Source organism: Misgurnus anguillicaudatus, unplaced genomic scaffold (assembly GCF_027580225.2).
Source record: "Misgurnus anguillicaudatus unplaced genomic scaffold, ASM2758022v2 HiC_scaffold_28, whole genome shotgun sequence".
Lineage (NCBI taxonomy): Eukaryota > Metazoa > Chordata > Actinopteri > Cypriniformes > Cobitidae > Misgurnus > Misgurnus anguillicaudatus.
The window spans coordinates 7,180,825-7,199,937 of record NW_027395278.1 but is presented as its reverse complement, the minus strand read 5'-3'; the positions used below and the strand labels follow the sequence as shown (position 1 = coordinate 7,199,937).

The 19,113-nt window shown below is 37.6% G+C and overlaps 1 protein-coding gene across 1 annotated transcript in view; it reads right to left on the bottom strand.

Moving 5' to 3' along the window:
- Positions 1–18,601, bottom strand: part of LOC129416945 (M1-specific T cell receptor beta chain-like) — a 35,273-nt gene extending 16,672 nt beyond the window's left edge. Inside the window, exons 1-3 of the mRNA XM_073864718.1 lie at positions 18,489–18,601; positions 18,101–18,391; positions 5,106–5,115 (exon numbers count right to left, since the gene is read on the bottom strand). Of these exons, the coding sequence (XP_073720819.1) occupies positions 5,106–5,115; positions 18,101–18,391; positions 18,489–18,531 (344 nt within the window). The 5' untranslated portion in view covers positions 18,532–18,601. The remainder of the gene's footprint in view (positions 1–5,105; positions 5,116–18,100; positions 18,392–18,488) is intronic.
- Positions 18,602–19,113: the final 512 nt, after the last annotated feature.

Here is a 19,113-nt window from a genome sequence, read left to right as displayed (position 1 = left end):
AATGATCTGATGTTCCAAATGTTTCTTTTTGGAATAGTATACTGCAATAATAGTTTAATCATAATCCGAATGTGATGGGTATCAGCCAGACACCAATATCTATTGAACATCAGTTACTTTAAGCATTTAAACACTTATAAACTTACCTAAAACGGTCAGTTTTGTTCCATTTCCAAAGTATGCTTGTGAAGCAGAGGCACATTGTCAATAAGCACTCCAAAATTTGCATTGGAAATTCTTATTTGTCTGCGATCATTTTAAAATCCGATAATTCCAAATCTGTTCTTTTAAAGGAGGGACTTCAATGAAAATGGTACAAACATCGAAATATGTTGCAGATTGGTTTATCCTTGGTAATATGATCAAATTGACCAGATCTACATAGCTTCACTCGCACACATGTGTTTACTTGCAAAATATGTTATTCAAATACCTTAAAATGTGTCAAAATTACATAAATAATATGCATCTGCCTGTCCGTGAGATCTGTAATATTTCGATGTTAATATCCATGTAAAATCCATGCAGATTTTGTATTCTCAGTCACAGTCTGATTTACTGTACATGGAGGAAGGTTTTTGTACAGCGGTTCTATGGGAATGTATCACCGTGGCCCCCTGTCCCCACGGTGTTAAAACATTATACAAAAACAAATTCTCTTTCTCTCTCCCCCCCAGTCTCCCCCTCCATCTCCCCCTTTATCTTTATTTTTCATCGTTTTCTTGCACATGTTTTTTATGTCTGTCTGTTTAAAGTCTATGTTGCTATTTCTGTGATTACTTAGAATTTGGGCAGGTGCAGATGCCTCCTAAAAATGTCTCAATGACAGTTTATAGACTCCTCCCACATCCGCATGTAACAATCATCAAAGTAAAGAGAGGATACAGTAGCTATTGTATCTGTTCATCTGTTTCAGGGGCAATTATATAATTAAGTAACTAGAGCATAGATTTGCAATGGTGTTGCCGTTGAAAATGACTAGCTAACCAACTAAATAAATTAAATGGAGTGATACTGGTATTTTTACAGTATTTAAAGTTATGGTACAAAGTTTTAGACTGGTAGCTGTGGCTGTCACGACTGGTTTGCTGGATTTGTGGAGTGAGGACGCAAGTGCAGAGTTCACATAAAAGGATAACATTTAATATAAATAACATAGCAAACAAAACACGGGAATCAAAATAACAACAGGTAGGTAAAACACAGGAACAGGGTACAAACGTGGTAGCAAAGACAATGATCCGGCAGGGAGTATGGCAGAGACAAGGGTATAAATGCACAAAGACTAATGACACACAGGTGGAATGAATGATGTGATAATTAACAAGTGTCCAGGTGATGACAATATAGAACAGACACAAAACATGACACGGATTACCGTGACATAACCCCTCCCTCTACGAGTGGCTACCAGACACTCACATAACCACAAAACAAAAACAAAGACTGGTAGCGAGAGTCCAAGGGAGGGGTGGAGGGCTTGGGAACCCTGGCGATGCCGGCAGCCGCCGGGACGAAACCAACAGGACGGTGGGCCGGACTGCGCCAGGAGAACCGGAGCGATCGCTCCGAGAACCGAGGCAGACGAATTACCCCCCTCCTGGGAATCGCCGAAGATCCGATTCCCCCCGGAAGTCATTTCCCGTCCCCTCGCGGAAATGGGGACCCTCACTTCGGTAGCCACCCCGGGGAAATGATCGGGCGTGGTCCGTTCCGGATCCCCCTACGAGCGGGACGGTGGTCCTCCGAGGGACCGTCGACGACGACGACTCAACCGTTGGGGGACCGCCTGGGCCGATCCTCCTCCCGCAGGCCCGCAGGAGCGAGCGATCGCTCACGGTGGTCCCCAAGAGACATCGGGGCTGGTGGAGAATGAACCCCAATGTCACTACTCCCCCTCTACGAAACTCCTGGGGGAGCCGCCCTCCGTGAACCCGCTGCGTCCAGTCTGGCCGGATCATTCTGTCACGACTGGTTTGCTGGATTTGTGGAGTGAGGACGCAAGTGCAGAGTTCACATAAAAGGATAACATTTAATATAAATAACATAGCAAACAAAACACGGGAATCAAAATAACAACAGGTAGGTAAAACACAGGAACAGATGAACAGGGTACAAACGTGGTAGCAAAGACAATGATCCGGCAGGGAGTATGGCAGAGACAAGGGTATAAATGCACAAAGACTAATGACACACAGGTGGAATGAATGATGTGATAATTAACAAGTGTCCAGGTGATGACAATATAGAACAGACACAAAACATGACACAGATTACCGTGACAGTGGCTTAGTACCTGTAGAACTGGTGTACACAACAATTTTGTGACTGAAAAAGATATAATCTAGTTTACCATAACTGAACGCCTGTACACCATCTAAAAAAATGGTCCCAATCTTTAATATGTTCCATTTCTGTATACATTTGATAAAATTTTGTGGCTTTTGAGGTACTAATTACTGTACTAATGCAGTCTTTCCAACTATCACTTTTGGTTAAAAGGTGCCCCAGTGACAGCTAGGGAATTTTTTTTTACTGTTTTTATCTGACAGTGTGTTGTAGCTACATTTATTATGATTCAATAAAAATATACACTTATACCTGCATTTCTCAAACGGGGGGCGGGAGCAGTTGGGGCCCCAGTTATAAAATACATTAATTTATCATAAATTCTGTTTAATCAAAACTCATCAAACTATATCTGCTAACCAACAGCACTACTGTACAATGTAAAATTGAACATGTTTTGTTTTCTTCAATTCAAATTCTAGATTTAAGATTTTTTATGTCAAGAATTTTCTTTGGGGGGGTGCGCAAAGGGATGCACCCTACACGCAAGGTTTGTGTTTTCCCCTATATTTCTATTTTTAAAAAAATGGTTGGGCCGTGGGATTACCTGTTGGGTTGATAAAGTTTGGAAAACCCCTGATATACAATACACAAGTAAGATTTTTCAAGAATGCATTGGAAACAAATGTTTTTTAGTACTTAGAGCATGTCTATTGCCAAATAACGTATAGGCTAAGGCTGGCACACTACGGACAGCAATACTCAACCTGGTGGCATGACAACATCAGCCCTCGTGGAAGAAATAAAACAGACCGGCCCACCGGGAATCCTCCCGGTTCTCCCTATGGCCAATCCGGGCCTGGTGGGGGACACCAGAGTCCCTGTAGTAAACACACTCTGACACAAGGGGAACATGCAAACACCACAAAGAAAGACCTCCTGACCCAGCCAAGTGGAACTCAAACTGGGGAACTTCTTGCTGCAAAGAAAAACAACGCTATACACTAAACCCACTATCGTGGGTATTAAAACGAGTTTTAAAGAGTTATTAGATGTTTAAAAGTTGCGTTTAATTTTATTTGTGAGGACATTTTAGGTATTGAATGAATTATCAGGGTTCAGAGGCCAAACCACAAGACACCTACTTACAAGACACAATTTCAGGTCAAATGCAAATAAAATACATGTTTAATTTATTTGAAAGAAACATTGTTTCTTGGTGTTGGTTTAACAACTGTGAGTGATTGAAGTGTCAAGAATTGCAACAGGAGAACAAACACAGATGATAAATGCTCTATTGTAAAGGAGTTAAACTAGCATCTAGCTTTGTCAGTCAAGATAAAGTTATAAATAAGAATGACTTCACTTTCACACTTGTTCTTGTCATACCACATATGATTTATAAGTGTGATTGAACACTTCATTAAATAGTCTTGACAGTTTCTATAACCATGTGACGATGATAACAAAAATTGCGTTTACCACATAAACATGTGATAGACACATTGGTTAAAGACTGTCCCGGATGAGCCCCCAATTTTGCCAGTGCGGCACTTTTCTATTGCATAGTACCCCATGGTTTGGGTCGGGTCAGCTTACTTTTCAAGCCAAAGTGAGGTGAGCTGATCCGACCTGACCCAAACCAAACCGTGGGGTACTATGCAATAAAAAAGCGCCAAAAGATGATGTGACGGATGTTTGGTGTGTGTGTGCAGGCAGTCAAGGACAACGACAACAAGTGCAAACAACTGTGATTTTTATTTATGTACAAGTGCTAGTGCGGTAAGTGAAAAGGTGTATATTTACAATATTTACAAGAACAAAAAAAAGACACAAGGGGAAAGTGAGCAAAGACAGTGCCAAATTAAAGAAATAAACAAGAAATAAGCACTTGCCGCTAACCTTATCTAATACAGTCGGGGTTCCCAACCAAGTACAGTTGCACAGTGTAAGTCAGGTGACATTCTTACCTATCTGCTTTCCCCAGAACAGAGTCACAAACAACACAAATAAACTAACTAACGAACGAGTGACTCAAACAGATGGGATAAACAAACAAAAACTAGTGACAAAAACAGGGAACAATAACAACAATGTATCAACAATGTAGTACACAGCCGAAGGTAGCATGAATGAATGATGGCGGGGTTTAAATAGGTGGGACTGGATGGCAATTGGAGATTGTGGAGTGACGTCACACAAGGTAATTAAGATTGACAGCAGAAGTGTCCAATGGAAGGGATCTAAGGAGACAGATAGTGAAGAAACAGGAGAGAGAGGGAGATAACAAAAAACACAGTACACCGACAAACAACACAACACGTAACAAAGACAATAGGACATTAAACATGACTTCAGAGTATATTTCTCTAAATGAGACATTTTACTATTTGTAAAAAAAATACAAAAATGAAAACATTACAGATTATTATTACTAAATAAAATATGATTTTCACTCTTTTGTAGGTGACAGTGCTCTTATATGTCCATATAATTTGGTAAATCACACACTTTGGCAAAGTGTAATTTGTGATCTAAAAGCACTTTCAGAACAATTTCTTGATGAAACATAGACTTTTCAGATATGTGTACTGGCTACTTGGAACTCTAAAGCTCAATTAAATAAAGATAAACCAAAGGTATCATAGAGTTAATCAACAGCAAACTTTTAACCCCTTTATTATTCAAGATTATGTACCTGTACTTAGATTGTGGGCAGATTTGAGAACAAAACATATTTCAGACAGTACAAACATCAGATTATCATGCCCTCTGCTGCTGCAAAATATAGTATAAAACATTACATTTAAAATTACTCATATTTTCCTGCAGAGGTCAGCATATGATCTCAAATTTAGTAACTGTTCATCAAACCATATCAAACTGGATTACTACTTTAGAATGCTAATGACTGGATGCTCATATCTGCATGCATTGTTATATGTTGTTACAAAAAAGATTAAAAATAAATGGGGACTGAAGCTGTTAAGTCACATTCACTGTAAAACACGAAAGCCTCATTAAGGGGCGGTTTCCCAAACAGGGTTTAGATTAATCCAGGACTAGGCCTTATTTTAGGACATTTAAGAAGTTTTTACAACCAAACCTTATAAATGTTATACTGGTGTGCATCTGGGACAATAAATGACACTGGTGTTAAAATATGTCAGTGCGAGGTGTTTTGAAATTAAGTATAAGCCCTGTCCGGAAAACCGCCCTTACTGTATGTGTACTAACTATTTCTAAATAATCATGACAAGTTTTAGATATTAAACTCATGTTCGTAAGTTTCCAAAAAGTCCAACATGAAGTAACACACATTGTCTTTCAACTACTTGTGATTTGTATCTTCAAGTTTATTTAGTTAATTGACCCTTTTAAGGAGGCAGGTGAACTTGGTTCCTTCGTTTAACCAGCTTGAAATTTTCTACAGTGCTGGTCTTACATCTTTTGCGTTCCACAGCAGTAAGAAAGTAATTTGTGTTTGGTTCAACATAAGGGTAAATGAAAAAGAAAACTATATGTATATAAATTGTATATACTGTATATACTGTGTTCATGTGTTTTATTCACAGATTTTTTTATAGCACAATATATTATATATAGCACACATTTTATTATACAGTATATGTCATAAATTAAGTTCCTTAGATTTTTTTAGAAAAAGAAAGAAAAAATCTATATAATTTAAAAGGATAAAAATAGGATATCCCACTACTGGCTTTATTGCTCTTAGCCTGATCGTTGTGGCTCAGTTTGAGGTTATTGTTCAGCTGCTTAGTTAAAATATTGTACTGTGCATACTTGAGGCACAGAAATATACACCCGAGTCCTCCTTTAGATCCACAATCTTCAGTGTAGATTCTTTTACATCAGGACGTGCCATTGTGTATTTACTGGCACTGAATGGGGAGATTATTTCCACTGAGTCTTTTCCAGGAGAAAAAGCAAGGAGAGACAATTCACCTGAGCTCCTCTGTATGTACCAGTACATATAATAATAGCTGCCATCATTATGACCACATTTAAGAGTCGTCTCTTTACCCTGAGATACACTAAGTAATGCAGGTGTCTGTGTGATGTCTAATCCTGTTACGGACTCTGTTGAGAGAAAAACAAATCACATTGAAGTGTTTTTCAAGCCTTTTTACATTTTGTTAATTCTAAAATGTAGTCTGGAAAGACATACTAAGAAAAGAGAGCAAAATAATCCCCAAACACAGCAGTTCCATCACATTAACAAATAGAGAGAGAGTCTACTTGCTGTCTCATATCCGATACTAGATTTATTTTGACTGACGCAGTTGAGTGCATTGATCAAATAACACAGGAAATGACATCATGAAGTGAGAAAGGAAAGAAAAAGCATGTTATTTTACCTGTATATATGTAACATATATAACTGCATGTTATTAATTGTGTTACAAATACTTTAAATACATACATGGAATAAAATAGACAACTTAGTATAAACAACTTAATTAAATATTGCTTAACATCTTTCTCCCCAAGATTTTGTTCAATTTTGCAATTCTTAGTTGATATTAACTGTTGTCCAATACAGAAATGAGTCTCAAAAAACAAGATTTTTTAGATGTGTATTAAAACACGTGTATTAAACATGTATCGTATATGAACCATAGTTAACCCAAACAGTAACGTATGGTAACTAGTTTACTGTGGCTCAGTGGTGGGGCATTGTCTTAGCAAAAGGTCATGGGTTCGAACCCAGAGAACACACAGGCTAATAAAAATAGCTTGCAATGCGCGTACCACCGCATGTGGTTTTTTTCTTATTTACAAAAACATTTAGCTTTTAAAATATTTGTACCAAACTTGGATTTAGATAGAATGTCTGCATCTTTTGCTTCTCTACACAATTTTGTGGTTGTTGTTTAGCAGTGCAGCTGTTTACAATACTGTGTGCTTGTAGCACAGTAATAAAAAGCCGAGTCTTCAGCCTCAATCCTTTTAATCTGCATTGTTGATCTCTTTACTTCAGGACGAGCTGCTGAGTATTTTAAATCAGCTCTTTTAAATGGTTCTTCAATGTCCACCATATTTTGCCCAGCAGAAAATACCATTAATGTCAAACTGACACTTGTTTGCTTGTACCAGTACAATCTGTAGTGGTCAGAATCATCATGTTCACATTTTAATGTCACAACTGAATTCTCATCAGCAATGACTATTTTTGGCTCCTGGCGAATCACTCCATTGGATGTATCTGTAATACAAGGGTTAATATGTAATGTATTTTTTTTAAATGTATCACTTTATTATAAAAAAGTGAAAAGAAAATGAAATCAGGTTGTCTTACAAATAGTCAGCAGTAAATTTAAAATGAGCCAGAAAAACTCCATTCTCTAACACTAAAACATCAGTTGCTGTCATTAGTTATATTTTCTGAAATGCTGCTGTGACAGACTATCTTTTTTCTTTCGCAGTATTAGATTAAGTTAACCTTGTGTCTAAACACAAAGAAACTCCACCCCCAAACACACATGCGTACATTTGCTTTTCTTAAGCACTTTCCATTCCCCTGTTTTGTTAACCACATGCTAGTTATTTTATTTAGCTTATTTTTAGGTTTCAATTATTAAAATAAAATAAAATAATTTAATTGTAATATTTTTTAAGCTGTTTATGCTTTTCCATGTAATGTTCAGTATGCAAAAAGCAGTAAGTCAAATGGCTAGTATATATGAAAGCACAGTTAATTAAATGTCAATAAATATCAGTCAACAGGGTGCATGTGCACTTTATTAACACTTAAAATATACTGCAAAGATGCATTTAAATTTAATAAATTAGCACCTCTGCTGGCTTCAAGCAAAACATAATATATTGGACTATGAAATTATACAGTATATTGGGGTATAATTTAGCAGTGATGATGATTTTCAATTGAAACCTCCAGGATTCATTCTAATTATTTTAGAAATTACACTATTCAGTTATTTTGAGCAAATAAGGAACCCAATCTGCTGTAAATCTCAGATTTGGTGTATACACTCGATTAAAAACTGTCACCAGAACAAGCCATACATCATCTTTGATTGTGAAATGTAATTGGCTTTCGTGTGTCTTCTAGTGTGGAATGTGAAATGCTGTCATGATCAATTCCATCATGTTTTAATAAAGCAATAAGCCCCAAGAAGCAGTGGGTTCTGCTTCGCGTTGTGCCTAACAATGCCCCTTAGCTGTTATAAAATGCACTGTACCCCCACTGCTTTGCTGGGCTTATTGCGTTTATAAAACGGTTACTTTATAAGCATAGCAGGATTTCATCAAATAAAACACAAATAAGGTGTAATTATATTAGTACAAATAAACCCGTCTATAAACAGACAGCAGGTGCGCTGCATATTTAACTTTTTGCTGAGGAGCTGAGCCAAATTAGACCAGCAATCTCAGCAGTGGTACAGTAACCGTGGCAAGGGGATGTTCCTACCTTCAGGAAAAGAGCATCACATCCATAACTGAGACATTCCCTTTCAGTTTGTCACTTCGACATCACGTCAATGACAGATGAATCCCCAACCAAAATGCCACGCTGTTTCCCCTTCCAGTGACCAGCATAGAAGGCCAATCACTGCTTTTTCTACCTAACCCAACCAGTGACACTTAGATAACACTGGGAAGCATACCTGTTCCAGCGATAAGGGGAACGCTGCAGAATCCATGCGCTCCTAAAGAGGTACTTTAGTAGAATAAACAATATGGAATAACTGCATAGGGTTTTACTGCATATCAGTATCTGGGGTGCCTTTAATGAGACTACACCACACAGAGACAGCAGAGGGGGCTCTACCAGGGAAAACATGGGCTCGAGGCTATTCACCTTATTTTTCACGACAACAAGGGCGGCGCCATTTCGTTCATTTTGTCAACGTTCTTCCGGCCGCATAGACGATGAGCAGCTGAGGCAGTGACTGAAGGCGACGCGTTAAAGCTTAAAAAGCTCACCCGAGCGCCTTTATGTTTCTTTCTTACCAATTTTAAGCCAACTGAGGAACACCCTTATCCCAAGGTTCGACTACGATGTTCCGGTAACTTTAAACCACGCCGGGTGTTGAAAAGGTGGCCAGTTTCAGGTAAGCTATCTTAGCTAACAGCTAACTTTGTGCTTGTTCGCCTAAAGTTAGATTTGTGAAGTCCGTTCTACAAATACACTTAAGATCAGTAACGTTAGTTTATAAAATGCAACTATTTGAATGGTTTTAATTGTCCACCTATGTTTTTATATTTACGATAGTACAACGAGATATTATAGTACATTGCATTCTTACAGTAGCCCATGTGAGTCCTACAAGTTACTGAGATTTCAGATGCTAGAATGTCAGTTCAGCGGAAGTCGGTTGACAAAATGCGGAAGAGCGAAGAATTAAAAAGGGGCGTGGCGGAATAAGGTGAATACCGCGTAAAATACACACATGGGATCCCGAGTGGTCCCTAGATACGGACGCCATATGTGTGCCAGTTGCATAATTGTGTGCCAGTGCATCAGTGCAGACTGTTCCTTTAGTCAGGGAATAAAACAGCTGGTAGTTAGCGGTCTCCAGAGACGCAAACAGGTCTACAGGTGCAAGTTTGCTATTTTCCCATGTTGACCCAAAGGCCCAGTCGGGCGAGGTACCTAAGCACCATGTCCCTGTTCCCTCTCAATGGAACAAGGGAGAATTTAATTCATCTATTCTTTTTTATTATACCCTTATGAGGTATTTTCATTTGCGGGGGCTGAGCGCTAGAATTTCCCCTGACAGGAGTACTGCTTTCAAATTGCTCTCGATGTCATTCATATTGTTCATGTTAGTTAATACATTAATTAATATTAACTAATGAACCTTATTGTAAAGTGTTCCCAGCGACCCTTTGAACAGAGGTGTAATGCATTTTGAATTCTCTGACTTTAAATTGTTGAAAGCATTTGAGAGAGTTTTTTTTACAATAGATTACAAAAGTTTGTTTTGATATTATGTTGTGTTTGTTTATGTATTGTGGGCCCTCCTCGGAAACGAGATGTTCTATCTCAAGGGGTTATCCATATAAATACATGTAAATAAAATAATGTAAGTACACATGTGAACAAAATATAACACTATCACTGTGTGGGTAGTTTTTGCATATTTTAATGCAAAAATCATACATACTTTGCCTTTAATTTAGCCACTTAATATACTTTTTGCAAATCAACACAAATTACAGAACAATTGTGTTCTGAACCACAAAAGCTTTTATGATTCAGACACTGATATCATTCAGACATTTCCCTCAACCAGGTGTTAATTTTATCAGGCTTCTTGTTAGACTGTGTTCAGTTTTGACTTCACTGTGCCTTGCAGCACAGTAATAAGTGGCACTGTCCTTAATAGAAAGGTTGGAGACCTCCAGACTGAACATGTTGTCTTTTGTATTTAGAATAACTTGAAAGTTCTGAATTGGTTCATCATACTCTTTTATTATAAATTCTATAGGTTTTCCTTTATGAGTTTGTCTGTACCACAGCATAGTGTAGCTACCCATACTCTTCCCTTCGGCAATGCTACAGTTTAGAATCACACTATCTTTTGGTAATGCTGACACAAACAACGTTGACTGAAGCACGATATGAGTTGATGTCAGACCTAAAGAAATAAGAACAAGTAAATTTTATTTACACCAACTACACACATTTATCCAAATTATTTAAAAGCTTAAACAATTTATGCATGTGCTTAGTTAAATTATTTCTCTTCAGCAACAAAAAATCTAAAACTTGATTTTTCAATATAATATCCAGATGCAGATATAGCACTCACATTGGCATGGGAAAAGAATCCACAGGAGTAGATGTATAGTGAGCATTCTTATGTCTCTGTTCCTAACTGTGTCTATAGGTTACTACAATATAAGTAAGCTCATATGCTCTCAGAGAAGGGGCTGAGCTTTGCAGATTATGGTTGCCAGTCATTACTCAAACAAAACTGAGCAATGTTTCTAGGGTTGCCAAGTTTCTCACTCTGAAATACGGGACAAAATGTGGCCTGTCACAGCAGTGCGAATATGGTTTTGTATACAGTGTATGTAAGCCATTTGTCAAAAATAGCTAGTAAGCTAATCTTAGCTAATCTCCTAATTAAATATTAATTTATAACTCTTATGCCCTGGGAACATACATGATAGGATTATTAATAGTTTGTTAATTTACAGCAGGTAGCCTACTTTTAACACAGTAGGCTACTTTTGAACCATTAAGTTAACTACCGGTCTAAAACAAAACACTTGTGACTCCCGCACTAAAGGTAAATAAAATGTTATCCCCATCATTATAATCTTGTGACAAACTATGTGGTCGTCTTACGGGGTCAACATAAAAAACATAAATTAAAACACACTTACAGTATGTGAATCAGAAGCGCCAAAATGTCCTAGTAAAGTTGAAAATGATTAAATCCTTCAGATTGATGCGTTTTAGGCAGGTCTGGATCAGCGATCTCTTCAGAATTGAGACCAAACTTTGTAACTATGCCGATCTTATACAAACAGCTAAGTAACGGAGTATATAAAAAAGCAAACATAAAATCTTATTATTTGACCATCTTAAACATGTACTGAATGTTCTGGGGATCTGTGATTGGATAAAAGGTGTCGTGATCAGCACTGCTGCTGCTTGTGGCACCGCAAGGACTGACAGTGGATGACATCAAAGTACCGCGAGAGCATTTCGATAGTGGCTTCTGTAGGATTTCTCGAATCACTCTCACTGGATTTTGATGTTTTCTGCCTATCGTTGTGGCGCCACATGAAGTCGAAGCTTGTTGTATCAGTCACTGGTTAGTCAAGCATAGCAGTCAAAAAACGGGATGCGTGACGTCCCGTACGGGACAAATAAATTAGGCTTAAAATACGGGACGTCCCGGCTAATCCAGGACAGTTGGCAACCGTAAATGTTTCTGATATAAAAACTGACATGAAAATATATCATACATGATTTGTTTGAATTCAGGTGTGATTGGGACCAAAAAAATACTCACTTGAACTTCAAAAAATATCACAAGTTATAATGTATTATGAACATGAGGAAATTCAAGTTGGTAGAAAAAGAAATGTAAGAATATTTAATAAAATATGTTTAAAATCATGTATACCTTGAAACAGAGTCCTGCACGGGTCCATTTTTGGAGACCCGTGTCCGTCCGTACCCGCAAAGTTCAGCACCAGATCCGACCCGTCACCCGTGATAATATCAAAATTAAATCCGCACCCGTTAATATTTGGCCCGTTACCCGACCCGTACCCGCATAAATCACACACCCTAAAATCATTCCAATTAAAGTGCTTTATTTTTTATCTCGTACCTCTCTCAACATCACAACAGCGTCATGAATAGGCTAATGAAACAGGCTAAAGTGCGCTCTGTTTTGTGCCATTTAAGTAGCCTATCGGCACAAATGGAACCTGATAACTATACAGAAATAGACATATTAATAAAAAACAAGAAAAAGAACAACCTACCTACACAACCCCTGCTGTGCTCCTAAGTCTCGTCTCGAAATGCTTTCTAAGAGAAGACGTTCAGCTTCCGGCTATCAACAGCAAAACTTTATGCCAGAGTCCTGCAACGCTCGCTCCAACTAGGCTACGAGAAGAATCAACAAACTGGTCGCGCACTGTTGTAGTGGTGGTGACATGATGGGTCAAATGTCATATGTTCCGCGTGTAATGGTAATTAAACACCGGCGGTCAGCGGTTTTTCCGCGCTCGGCGCTGAGCGTCGAGAGTTGAAAGAGATTAAAGTTTGGGTGAAATGCTCCGCTCGTCAATGTCAGTTGTCAGTTGTCACACGGCCGTCCAATCACAGTGGAGGAAGGGCGGGACAAGTATCACAGCAACCAACCGGCTCACAGCTTAAGTATCACAGCTAAAAAGCGCTTGGCTGAAAAAACAGCCGTGTTTCAAAGTTTGGTGTGCACTCACAGTGGAGGAAGGGCGAGACAAGTATCACAACAACCAACCGGCTCACAGCTTAAGTATCACAGCTAAAAAGCGCTTGGCTGAAAAAACAGCCGTGTTTCAAAGTTTGGTGTGCACATCCTTAGACATACAAATTTTGCACATATTTTCATTTGCACTACTACCCGCCCGCGCGGAGTTAATTATCCGCCCGCGGCCCCGCCCGTGAATTTTAGGAATGTCACAATCCACCCGTTGGAGACACTTTTATGCGGGTACCCGCGGATACCCGCGGGTACCCGACCCGTTGCAGGACTCTGCCTTGAAAAAATAATGTTAAATTGTCATGGGGCTGACATGTTGACATCATAAGCTGAACTATATTGGTAACATTTTTGAAAAGTTTTTCATGTGAATACATGGCCAATTGTAAAAAAAAGACCACTTCAACAATAGCATCAGAAAGCTTTTAGTAAAGTTTCTTTTATGAGGTATCTTAGTTATGCATTAGATAACAGGCCACAATTGAATGTGTAAAGCCCGGTGCACACTGTAAGATTTCAGCCAAGATTTAGCTGTCTGAGACAAATTTTGAAATCCTTAAAGATTTATGAAATCCTAGGCTAAAATCTGCCGTATTTGATCGCTAGTTTGACATGTTCACAGACAGCTGATATATGACCGTTGCGATAAAAATTATCCTCCGACAAAATTCTGGCAGTGTCAGAAATTTTGAGACACAATCCTGCTGTGTGACATCTCCCTACGACAATCTGCAGATCAATAACCAATAGAGGCACAGAACCCGATGACACAATTAGTGCGGTGACAACAACAAATCAATGCAGACAAATGTCGAATAGAGCCAGGTAGACTGTACAGCAAGAGGAGAAACTTGTGGAGTTATGGAAAAATTAGTGTTTGTACAACGTATTATCGCCACAGTACCATGATAGGATAAAAATGGAGCAGCCTGGAGAGGAATCGCGCTGGAAATAAAAATGGTACTCGTCTCCTTCGTTTTTTCTTCTTCTTATGCTCAAGACAAGTCATGATTAAAATGACCGGAATGTTGTTTCTTTGCGTGCGTCCGATTTTTAAAATTCTTTAAACTCGTACTGTCTGACATTGATGGAAACAGAGATCATACAGTACAGTGTAACATGGACAAGGACTACGATCTTGATCGCCCAGTGTGGCAAGCAACAATCCTAAAGATCTATTTAAAATCGCACAGTGTATACCGGGCTTTAGTAAATAGACTTTACAGAAACATGATTAATAAATAATAGTAAGTATGTGGAAAATTAAAAAAGTTTTAGGAGAACAGCTAAGATCAATCTTTAGCAACACACTTTCATCATTCAGGTAGCCTATATGGACACTAAAATCATGCATGTTGCCGCGTTTACCTGCCTGGCCCGAAGTTTTTACTTCCGGTCTATGCTTGTTTATTGATTCTTTGCGGAAGTCTACCGAAAAATAAATTTGAGATAATGTTTATGTTGTTGCCGCTAAAACCGTCAATACTCAAGAGTAAAGAGTCATTTTACTCTACTAACATTTGTTTGTCTAATGGTCACACCTCAATTTCGCAAATTCTAGCAATGTGTCTTTCTCGTGGGAATTTAATCATTAATTTTTAGTGTGAGGTAAATCTTTTTTGGGCCCATTTACCTGTAAAAAACCCAATGTAATAATTATGCAAACATGAAAATAAGGTATGTTTCACTTCCATCAATGATTACATATACAATATTAATGGTAGTTATTAAAATGTGGTGTGGTTTGGAATTGTTAAAATGTGATCAAAATGTTGACTTGCAGTAATTATGCTTGCAGTGTACATATCTGTACCTAAATTGTACATAGGATGTTTCAAAAGGGTACTGCGCAAGTCATTTTTACAATTTTTATCTGACAGTTTACCATTACTTATGTCAATATGTATAAGTATGAATTTGTGTATGTATTCATATGAATAAGATGAATATGTACTGTACAGAACAGAGGTTTTATGGGGACAACACAATAAGATAAAGCATCTTACCCTTTACCATGTGTTTCAATTAATGGTGTTTAAAATGTTTCTTTCTTTGTGTTTTAACAAAAAAATTACTACAGTCAGTCACCGTTTGTGTAACACACCTGGCAGTGGTTAACCACCGGGTAAGGATCAGATCACCAATCTTTTACAGTAGCATACCTTTTTTTATTTAAAGTAGATGGTTTTTATACTACTAGATAAATTATTTACACCAATGTGTGCTGGCAGCACAGTAATAAACAGCTGAGTCTGACACATTGAGATTTGAGATGGTTAGAGAACCCGTCACTGTGTCCTGTCTATCCTGTGTGAAATCAGATTCAAATCCTTTCTCGTAGTTTGGTTTAGATCCCGAGTAACCATATCCAATTAAATCTAGAGACATGCCTGTCCTCTTTTTTTGATACCATAACATGGCAACTAAGTTTGTGTCGGTATGCTTGCAGTTGATCTGTGCCATGCCATTCTGAGCAGCAAATATGTGTGGAGGCTGATCAAAATGTACACAATTTCCAGTTCCTGTCCAGAAAATATTAGCAAAGTAAGAAAGTATCTGTCAAAATACATTTTAAAAATGCTGCATTTATATTGATTTAATTATCATACTCAAATATATGATGATAAAAATACTCAGCCCATTCGCAATGTCAAACATCTTCTCTGTACTGACAAAAGTGCATAATTGCAGTGGCAGTGCTGGGGGAAGGCTTGCAGGGGCTTTAGCCGCATCATCAATTCGCTTAGCATTGGCACCGCCCCCCAACAATTTCTTATTATGTTTCTTGTTTTTGTGCAATTTTCATTAAAATTAAACAAAATTATTAAAAGACTAAATTATTAATACATTTAAGATGTATATTATAGTTGTCTTAATAGGAAAGGAGCAAACTTTTACCTGAACACAATGGTGTAACTTTGGTTTGAGAAATGGGGGTGACACAAATTGGTGACATTTTTTCAACATTAAGGGACTATGGTGATACAAAACACATGAAATAATTAAGTTATAATGACAAATTATGCCAACTATGTAAAAGATTTATTTGTGTTTACTGATGTCTACATAAAATCACTCTACATAATGTAAAGAACATTCTGTGAAAATGTAAACTTGATATGTTTAATGAGTAATGCCATGTCAGTGATTTAAATCATAGTGAAACTGATAGTAAAATGATTTGCTTATGGAGTTACCACACTTTGTAAAGCAGAATCCTCAGTATAGTTTATACTTTATAAAGGTCCAATAAGATTTTAATGTCAGTGCTTGCACAGTTCTTTAAGGATGCCATTTTCAGTGTTTCTGCATTTGGATTTCACCACTTTACGTACTTCACCATAGCTCACCCCAGCACACACTAGGCACTCATATACGCACGCACAGAGACACGTGTTTCAAAAAGCACGCAAACCCAGAATCTCTATGCATTCACAGGACACATACACCTAAAATGATCATAGTCTTGGCAAGGTTTCTCATAAAAACAGACAGTTATGTCTTAAAGTGAACGCAAACAGTTCAGAAAGAAATATGGATCTGTGCTTATTCGGTCTTAAAAGTGGTAGTACCCTCAAGAAATCTGCTTATAAATTAAAATCACTTCTGTAGCTACATTTTTTTATTATATTTCATTTATAGAATGAAGAAGACAGTGCTATTTATTCTTTTCTATTTCCATATGCTTATGATTTCTTGATTTGTTTTTATTTTATTTTTCTTATTTCCATTTTTTTTGCTGATCTGACAATTATTTGATCCATGACTCAAAGAAATGTGTAATCCATTTTAACCACTATATTGTAAAATTATCTAATTTAAAAAGCACCTATTGTCCAATTCAAGATTTTACATTTCATTTGGTGTGTCAGTGTGTATTAGTACATGTTAACGATATGCAAAAGGTACATACCCCAAAGTAAACGATGACGTGAGTTAACCAAAGTCTCTAACGTAAATCTCTTTTCTTGGACTACAACAAACACACGGACTGTAGGCAACAGTTTACTTCCTGGGATTGGTGATGTAGTAAAGACCGACATTATCATAATTCCTCCCGCTTTGTACTCCGCCTGTAAGTTAACTCCTGTTAGCATTGCTATGTTACCGACTCTTTCAAACATGCTAAGGAGCGTCACACTTCTGGCTGACATCATAGGTATTCAGGCCAATCACAACGTACAGATTAGCTGGCCAATCACGGACACAGAGCTTTTCAAATCTGTGCGTTTCAGGAGGAGAGTGAAATCTGGAGCTACAAAAATGTACGATATGTGTAAAATGTTTTATCCATAAATCCTGCGAACACATTGTATTATACCAAATATACAAAATAATGTTGTTTTTTTAAGCAATGAAATATGTGCACTTTAAGAGTAGGCATTGAGGTCCACCCTATTTCACCAAGGTCCACTTAATTTAAAATTTCTGGCCTTGCCACTGACGTGCACATACTATTTTGCACCTGGATCAGTGTGCTTTAATCTGCTATGTAAGCATTTTTTATTTTTTATATCTTTGCAATGCCACACACTACATTTCCCACAATCCTTTCTGACTATCACTAGCTTACTCTGATTTATAACCACACCCGTTTGTAATCAAGCTTCATCAGATCTCGATAATGCTTACTCACTGATACCTGTTATGTCAGTGACAGTAGAAGAACACAGTATGTATTTGATAATGTACAAATGCACTCCTTGCGTTTCTATGAGGTTCTCAAGTTCCAATAAATATCTTGCCAAGACTGGTAAATTTATTTGTGGTTGAGGCAGGTGTGATCACAGGTTTTTGACTCATAATTTATTGGCATCAGTCATTGTGTAAACTAGCAGCACATAGATACACAGCATTACTCTCCTTCTTAACCTCTACCATCAGGGTCCATTTCTTTTTTTCTGTACCCGACACTTTAAAGCCACTCTCAAAATCCTTCTCATTAGTGGCCGAGTTAACAATATAGCTTCCAATAAGTACTGGCCATTCACCATGTTTTTGCCTGTACCAGTATTTGTATTCATAGTTTGTGTCATTCTGATAACAGTGCATTTCCACTGAAGAACCTGGAACATCGGAGATGAACTTCGGCCACTGAGTGATCAGCACACCATCACTGAAATCTGTAGTACGATGATAAATGAATAAAATCAGGTTACATCATCCACAATGCATGTGTATCTATACAGTATATCAATATTCTTCATTTAATGGTATTACCTGTAAGAAGAAGCCAGGTGAATAGAAAGGAAAAAGATGCCATTATATACGATGTGAACTGTTCTCAGACGCTCAGTAAATTAAAGAAACTAGCAGTTCTTTCTTAAGTCACACCCCTTTTGGCGCATAATCACTGGTTAAAATGACTCCATAGTGAAACCCTTGTGAAATTCTTGCTATCTACTTTCTTCATAGGCAGCCTATCAAGGCAGCATGCAGTATAATGGATCCTTGTAAGTTACAACTCCACATACATGTCGGGAACATTCAAAGACTAATTCTTGTGGTATGCGCTAAAACATAAGTTAGACATTGCCATGCTAAGTTAATATGCTCAAGTTTTTCACTAAACTACTTATGTCTTATATGTAAGGAAAATTGGTTAAATAAGCTATGTACCTTAATATTATGTCTAGATAGGAAGCTCATTAGGTTTAAGAAAGATAGGAATATATATCTGGGGACTTTATGCTCTGATAATCATGATGATGATATGAAGTTTAAGGAGCATACAAAAAGTATTTTTTACAGATTAGTAACCCAGGTGCCATTTAACAATGCATACCACAGATGGTGGGTTGAATTTGTGTGTATTACTGTATCTGAGTTTTGTGCTTTGGTTTTT